Source organism: Saccostrea cucullata, unplaced genomic scaffold, assembly GCF_032062105.1.
Source record: "Saccostrea cucullata isolate Sc308-1 unplaced genomic scaffold, CSIRO_AGI_Scuc_v1 ctg19736, whole genome shotgun sequence".
NCBI classification, from domain to species: Eukaryota; Metazoa; Mollusca; class Bivalvia; order Ostreida; family Ostreidae; genus Saccostrea; species Saccostrea cuccullata.
The window spans coordinates 1-8,994 of record NW_026939426.1 but is presented as its reverse complement, the minus strand read 5'-3'; the positions used below and the strand labels follow the sequence as shown (position 1 = coordinate 8,994).

Genomic DNA, 8,994 nt, shown 5'->3' with positions numbered 1-8,994 from the left:
ACCATGTTAAGATCTATTTCTATTTTAAACAGCAGGTTTTTGATTCTTTGCCACCTTCTTTCAAAAAGTAATAAAATGTTATTAGGGTTTATTTGTGTAATTACTGATTGGTTGTCCATAGATTCATTATTGATGGTTAGATTAATCTACATGTACGAACAAAAATTGATAAATTTGTGACAAGGGGTTCCCCCAAAACAATTTTGCTTGATTACGCTTGCATTGGTGACTAAAGTTGCAGAAGACACAAAGAAAGAAAAACATGAAGAAAACGCAAAGAAGTCAAGTAAATTAATAAAAGCGCTCGGCAAAGGAACAGTGACTACCTATATGTTTATGTCCTTAACTATTCTTTCACGTACGGTATTAAATACATCTAAAATTTAGAAGAATTAGATTTCATCAATTATTTCTCCTTTTCTCATTTTTTCGATATTTTCATTTTTTTTTCTACTCTTTGATATATCTTTATCGCAATCACTGTTTACAGGAGATAAAAACAAGTGTGAGAAAATTGCACAACAAATATTGCTAACAGGTAAAAGTCATTAGGAAATGGAAAACATAACAATATTTTTTATTTTTTTGAAATAGAAAACAACACATTATATTGATGTCTATATCATGTGAACACTTCTCATGGAATTATATTCTGACACGAAAGTAACATATGGTGCAATTCGGCACGATAATTATTGTATATATAGAGAGAGATTTTTAGTTTTTGCAAATTTTTGTCTCTTGATTCTACAAGACATTGTTTAGGTAGGTAAAGTTTTTCACACAGCAATAAAAATTAATATATTACTTAAATTAACAAGGTATGACAGCATATTGTATTTTAAACCGTTTGTTCTTCTGATTGTAGTTACTAGTATTTTATTCAATTTTTTTTAGCAAAGTCAAAGATGACATATTTTCCCCGAGTTTGCGTTTTGATTCTTGTAGCATTGACCAAAGAGCTGAAGGCTTCATGTAAACCCAGAATGTATTTTGTAGTTCTGATAATTTAGATTTATAGATTTTGTGATATATTTTGAAACATAAACTTATCAACTTAGATCAGTCCTTTGCCCTGTGTGGAGGTCAAAAAGGCTTCATACGCTGTTGGAGAGGTACCAAGATTCAGATCTTATCCGCCAATTACGGACGAACAGACAAACAGGTGTGTCCGGGAAGTAAATCTGATACAAACACCTGTCGTTCAAAGACGTCAGAACTCAAGGTAAAATGGAACTGTAATGGGTACCAGACATGTCATTTTCATGCTGCTGATCAGTACTTTGGAGACCCGTGTCCTGATTATTCCAAATATCTGGAGGTCAAATACAGATGTGTGAAGAGTCCAAATCCGCAAACTAATGGTAGGAAATAAAATCCATTCGTTGAATCTTTAGACTAACATTTTTATAAAAATGAAATGTTGAAAATGCAAATTCTAAAGGATGAAAAAACGGATTTTAATTTGAAAATTAGAGGCGAGCAGTGAGCTCACTAAATGATACCCCGCCTCAAAAAGGATTATGTTGGCGTCTTTCTTTCTGTACGTCCGTCTGCCAGTCCGTCTGTTACGCTTTAGTGTATCCATCTCTTATCCGAAACTCTTTTTATACCACAGGATAAAATTTAATGAGACTTTCACAAAATCCCTGCTACATGTTGCCAATTTGCACCTCTTATTTAACTGCTTGATCCGACACATATTTTAGGTTTCTAATAACAAAACACAGACACTGCCATCCTTTCTCTAATATTAAAAGGTATTCATCTCTTTTCCTCGAGTCCTCCTATAACACTGAAAAAAATATAATGAGACGTTCACAGATTTTTTAATTTACATAATGCCACTAAGAACCTCCTATGTTACGTCTGAGACTTTATCCCAGAGCAAAACATGGACTTTGCCATCATATCAAAATGGAGGCAGGGTATCATTTAGTGAGCTAATGTAACGTTTTACGCCTGTCTCAGGGTTTGTTACAATGAAAATAAATTATTGTGGGTCTCCTGTTTCTGAATTTTACCCTTTAAACTCTAAATGAAAAGTCAGGTTGTAAATTTATAAAATTTATTATGGTGAAAACAATGAATAACAAATAACAATAAAACAATTGGCAATTAGGCAATAATAAATTATGGGTTACCCGACAATAAAAAGGTATCCGGGTCTAACGGGTTACCCGAATGAATTTATAAACAATGAATCAATTGGGTATGGATCTGCTGGGGATTGACAGATTGGGTTACCCAATATTGGTAATGGGTTAATTTACCCAATATGGGGGCATCAGATTTTACCCAATTATGGGGAGTTGGGATTCTTTGAGCTTGTCAGATGTTAATGAGTCTGATCAACGTCCCAGACTGAAGAAAAAGTCCAAAGTGCCTTTTTTTATATACCTTTTCATTAGACTGGCCTGCCTGTCTGATATCTGATATACATTCCTGCGTACGGTAAAGACAGGCAATACCAGTCTGCCTTTTCATCACTACGGCCGAATTAGTTCACGTGCGAATGTCCAGCGGTACCGCCAGTATTCGCGCGACGTTTGTATGGTAACACTAACAACTTTTGCACCAAGTAAAGACTTTATCATTACAATTGCGGGAAAAGGGATGATCTGATGTTTGGGAATTGTTTTGGTAACGATGCCAAGTTGGATTTGGGTACCTTGATTGAATAACAATGCCAGACGGTCATTTGCTATTATGATTGGACTGGTTTATGGAGGAAATTCGGGTTTGTACATCAAACGAAAGGATATCCATGAAATAAACATATACAATGAATTCTAAAGCATACATTAATAACATACGATGATTGGTAATATTCCCATGATATCTACAAATTGATTTACGATTCCTAGATTAAATATTTAGGGCATAAATTGGGGTGATCCAATCTGTGGGCTATTTTGGTCATGGGGGAAATTCGTAACACTAAGTATTCACATCACCTTTATTTTTTGTTGTGTTCTTTGTTGTAGAGAACTCTATGATCGCCTTTAATGCATACATAACCAAAAGATTACATCTACATAGAGACACTCCTGTCAATATTGTATATGACGGTGTTTATTACAATTTCGGAAATGCGTACAATCCCCATAGTGGATTCTTTACTACGCCATCTGGCGGACTCTACTTGTTTACTTGGACAAGTTTTGTTGATGTGAAAAAAATTTTTGATTCTCAAATTCTTGTAAATGGAGTCCAAAAAGGATACGGAAACTGTAATAACGAAGCCAATCCGGGTTATGAAAATTGTGCAAATACGGTACCCTTAGTCCTGAAAGCTGGAGACAAGGTGAACATAAGGACTGCACATGCAAATAACTTAGGAGGAACTTGGTCTAGTTTTAAGGGTTGGAAAGTAAAATAAGGGATGTTTCGAAAGTCTTTTTTGTTTTTTTTATGATGTACGATTAATAATGTTTCTAATGAAATCCATGAACGAAAAAAAACGTATTCCAGAATTTTTTTTACTTACGTTATTACTTCATGCGATCCTGTTCAAATATGATAGTTATCCCAAAAGTTTGAGCTAGAATTATTAACAGAATAATTTTCATTAATGCAACATAAATATTTTAGATATTATATGTTATATATCGAAAGAGGTCTGGACACAGTTGCATTGTTTAATTTTAATTTCTATTAAAACAAACATAAAAACATATTTTTTTCAATTCATTGAAGATTCTGTGATTTCAACTCTAACGACAATGTTCTTTCAATCGCTATTAACATTTGCGTTTGTAAGCAAAACATTTTTTTTCAAATCCTAATCCCCAGAGTGAGGCCACAACACAGGATCAAAGATTGACATAGATATATAAAGGAAATGTCTTGAAGAAATCTTCTTCCAAAGAACAGGAAAGTCATGATCATAGTTTAACATAGAAATAATTAATATTAAAAAGGTGAAGAAAAGTCTGAAAAGTGGAGTGATTCATCTGACAACAAAATTCTATAAAGAGGGTATAAAACCCTGGAAATTCTAGAGGTTGGATTAGGACCCCAGGAGGAGTATGCATCCCCTATTAACCGGTCACACGGAACATTCCGTAGTCCCGTAGCTCCACTGATGATCACAAGATCATTAAAATGACCATGCAATTAACAAAATGTTGACTTCAAACAATTTTGAAATCCATATAGATTGAATTCATTTGTCGGTGGACTAAGTTTAAGAATTGATCGTACTAGAAACATGCTTTATAATTGCGAATAAGACGTAAATATCATATGCAGGTGATACATGTAGCAGGATATTACTACATAAATTTGGAAAAATGGCTATGAAAATATTGAAATAATCGCCCTTGTCTGAAATTTAAGTTTGTAGTTGGCTCTCTAGTATGGAAATCATTTAAAATAAAACAGAAGTGACAGAATCTGTGCTGGAACTCTCTAAATCTCTGTCTTAATTAAAAATCTCCATTTCGCTGTAACCCATGTTGCTTGTCGCGAAGAGTGGGGTGTCCTAAAACATTACGACGAATATTTCTTCTTCGTTTCTAAAGAAATGGGCGTGTCATTATGCTATAATTGACGTTCAATTAATTATGCAAATTATGACTCAGAAAGTTTCATCCAAACGGATAATTTTACCAATTCGATACGCTTCATTGTAGCTGTGCCCAGCCAATTTGTAAATTAATTTGGCATCATCCTATATCAAAAGAGAAGACACGGAAGTTGACAAGTATAAAATATCCCAAAAACATAATGGGAAAAAATGAAAATAAGCTTACCATTCTTTGCGTGCCGCTACATTCCACTCTATTGGATGAAAACAAATTTGAGGCAAGGCATAGTACGCTCAATTCCGGACACAAATCTGAGACCAGTATAAAACACTACATCAGAACGGGGGAGTCCAAAAAGTGGGTGATAGCAAAAACAATTAGTGGCAAAATTCTAGATGAGATCATTGTCATTTATCATTACTTTAAAAATAAAAAAAGAGGTAAGGGGAGGAGGGTACATTTTGAACAAGCTTGAATCTACACTATCTGAGGATACTTCCAAATAAAATTGCAAACCATGGATTTGCTATTCTTCAGAAGAAAACTGTTCCTATATACGCCTATTTTAAACTTTGATCGTCCATTTTTGCTCCACTCTACCAGGGAATAATGATTTTTAGAAACTTGAATCTACACTACCTGCGAATGCTTTCACATAAATATCAACAATCAAGGCTTTGGTGTTCTTAAGAAGAAGACATTTGAAGATTGTTCCTATATACTTCTATGCTAAAATTTCATCGTCCATTGTGGCTCCACTCTACACCCAAGGGTCATAATTTGAGAAAAGCTTAAACCAAACTATCTGTGGATGTTTTCACATGAATTTGATCAGGCATGGCCTTTAAGTTCTTAAGAATAATATTTTTAAAGGTTTTTCCTATATATTTCTGTGTTAAACTTTGATCGTTCATTGTGGCCCAATCCCTCTCCTTGGGGTCATATTTTTACGTCACCTGAGTAAAATCAGGTGACCCATTGCTATCACTTTTCGTCCGTCGTCGTCCGTCGTGCGTCAACATTTGAACATTTTCAGCTTCTTCTCTGAAACCACTGAACCAATTTCAACCAAATTTGGCATATAGCATCTATGGGTGAAGGGGAACAAAAATTGTGAATTTCATGGTCCCTGCCCCCCTGGGGCCTGGGGGGTGGGGCAAAAACCACTAAAATTAGTACAATCTTCTTCTTTACTCCTGGACAACAAGCAGTCAAACTGTTGGTATGATTGTAATCAGCATTGAGTCCTCTACCAAAATTGTGAAATTCATGGCCCCAGGATCAAGGGTTCTGGTGTTAGGGCGGGGTTGTATTGATTATATAGTGAAAATACATTATTTCTTTGAAAATCTTCTTCTCTGCTACTGGGTAATAAATAAACTAATTAAGTACAAAGTTATGATGAGCAAGAGTGTCTCTACCAAAATTGTGAATTTTATGGCCCCAGGGTCAGGGATTCTGGTGTTAGGGCGGGGCTGTATTGATTATATAGTGAAAATGCATTATTTCTCTGAAAATCTTCTTCTCTGTTCCTGAGTATCAAATAAACTAATTAAGTACATAGTTATGATGAGCAAGAGTGTCTCTACCAAAATTGTGAATTTTTTGGCCCCTGGGTCGGGGATTCTGGTGTTAGGGCGGGGCTCTATTGACTATATAGTGAAAATGCATTAAATCTTTGAAAATCTTCTTCTCTTGTCCTAGGAATTAAGTAAACTAACTAAGTACGTAGTTTTGATGAGTAAGAGTGCCTCTACCAAAATTGTGAATTTTATGGCCCCAGGGTCAGGGATTCTGGTGTTAGGGCGGGGCTCTATTGACTATATTGTGAAAATGCATTAAATCTTTCAAAATCTTCTTCTCTTGTCCTAGGTATTAAATAAACTAACAAAGTAAATAGTTCTGATGAGCACGAGTGCCTCTACCAAAATTGTGAATTTCATGGCCCCAGGGTCAGGGGTTCTGGTGTTAATTAAGGTGGGGCTCACTTGAATATTGATTATATAGTAAAAAGGCATTTATTCTTTGAAAAGCTTCTTCTCTACTTCTAGGTATTAAATAAACTAATTAAGGATGATATTAAGATGTTAAGTTATGATGAGCAAGAATGCTTCTACCAAATTGTGAATTTTATGACCCCATGGTTAGGGGTTATGGTGTAGGGGCGTGGCTCTATAATGATTATATAGTGATAATACATTACATCTATGAAAATCTTTTTCTCTACTCCTGGTAAAAAGCAGATGAACTATTTATATAGTTATGATGAGCAAGGGCTCTTCTTCCTGAGAATTTGAATTTCATTGCCCCTGGACCAGGGATACCAAAGGGGGGGAGGCTCTACTTATATACTGAAAATGAATTGTTTGAAATCTGCTCCTTGGTATTAATAAAAAATTTGTGATAAGCAAGTGTGCCTTTTCAAAAATTGTGCAGTGTGTAGACCTAGGGTCAGGGGTTCATGTGTGATAGGGGCACTCCTGATTATTGCTGAACATTACTGATTAGTTGACATGCATTTTTGTTCCCCTACCCTGATTATGATTAAATAAACAAACTAAACAATTGCTTAATGTATAATTATGATTAGCAATGGTGCCTCTTTCAAAATTGTGAATGCCATAGCTTAAAACATGAACCAAAGTCAATCATTTGAAAAAGTTGTTGCATGATGCTCAGGTGACCTATAAGGCCCATGGGCCTCTTGTTAACAAATTAACTTGAATCTACACCTCCTGAGGATGCTTCTATATAAATATGACCAACCATGGCTTTGATGTTCTTGAGAAAAATATTTCCTATTCATGTATATTCTATCTAAACCCTTGACCGTCTATTGTGGCTCCACCCTATCCCTGGGGTCATGATTTGTACAAACTTGAATCTACACCATCTGCAGATGATTCCAAATAAATATGACAATAATCACTTCACTGTTCTTGAGAATAAAATTTTTGAAGATATATATTCCTATGTAAAATTTGATCATCTATTGTGGCCCCGCCATACCCCCGGGGGTCATCTTTTGAACTAACTTGAATCTTCACCACCAATCATTTCTTTGCTGTTCTTGAGAAGAAGATATTTAAAGATTTTTCCTATATATTCCTATGTAAAACTTGGATCAGCCATTATGGCCCCGTCCTTCACCCGGAGTCATGATTAGAAGAAACTTAAATCTGCACTACCTGAGGATAAGTCCAAATGAGTTTCATCATTCCTGGCCCAGTGGTTCTTGAGAAGGAGATTTTTAAAATATGCCATTAATTTTTTGCTACTTCATAATTATCTCCCCTTAGAAGAGGACATGCCACTTCATTTGAACAAACTTGAATCTCCTTTATACAAGGATACTTTGTGGCAAGTTTAGTTGAAATTGACCCAGTGGTTCTTGAGAAGAAGATGAAAATTTTATAACGACGACGACAACGACGGTAGGCAACGAACAAATTTTGATCAGAAAAGCTTCACTTGAGCCTTTTGCTCAGGTGAGCTAAAAAGTTGAAAAGAGGTACTCGTTTAGTGAGAGCACTGTGTATTAAAGTTTATTTCCTTCCTAGGCCCAGGATCATAAAACAGACTTGGACTTAAGTCAAATTTTCAATCACCTGTGAAATTTTTATTAATTATTAAATTAATATCAAATTTTGTAAATAACAACACTTTTATGAATCAATATTGAAACATATTTAAATTTTGATCTGCTTGACTTCCACAACATTTAAGTACAACATAAAGATTTTGTCTTAAGCTTAAGATGCTTCATGATCCAAGGGCCTGATGTACTTTATTTTAGGAAATAAAATATGCACCATGGTTATCTTACATGTTGAATATATTATTTGCTTAAATAAAGAATATAAGCAAGGACATTTTGCTCTTTTCAATCAATAATTAATATTAAACAAACATTCAGTCAAAGATATATGTGATGTTTTTTTTTCGTTAGAACCCTTTATTTGTTGAAAACTAACGGCATATCCTATTTTTGATGCAATTGTAATTTTATGTGATGTTTTAATCTTAAAGCAATAAGTATTGTTGGATTTTTTTTTTCATTTTAACGATTCACTCATTTCATTTTTCTGAAATTATACAAAACCCTGTCTTTTGATGTTATCCTACATTATAAATAAAGTATACTCAACTCACTTCCTTGAAATCATGGTAAACAATAATTTCGCAAACTATTTTTCAATATGGTTGCAACAAAAGGAAAGAAACTAAATAAATGAATATACTCATAAGCCAAGATAAATCTGGCGAAGGGTGGAATTGACACAATTGCATGTGGCTTGTGAGGAACCTTGGCAAATGTTACATAATAATCTTGAATAACTGTATGAAAATGAAAAGCTTGTTTTGTTTGTTATTTAACGTTCCTCTCGAGAATTTTTACTCTTATTTTTACTTACTTTTATTCCATATTGAGAAGCCAACACTTGCCGTTGGGGAGTTGCAA

General features: G+C 34.5%; 1 protein-coding gene across 1 annotated transcript; it reads left to right on the top strand.

Annotated features, from left to right (window-relative positions):
* The first annotated feature begins 885 nt into the window (after positions 1 to 885).
* On the top strand, positions 886 to 3,382 carry LOC134253029 (uncharacterized). Its single transcript, XM_062735554.1, has 3 exons — positions 886 to 975; positions 1,062 to 1,364; positions 2,988 to 3,382. Exons 1-3 carry the CDS (start codon positions 909 to 911, stop codon positions 3,380 to 3,382), a joined length of 765 nt encoding a protein of 254 aa, XP_062591538.1. The 5' UTR covers positions 886 to 908.
* The last annotated feature ends 5,612 nt before the right edge of the window (positions 3,383 to 8,994 follow it).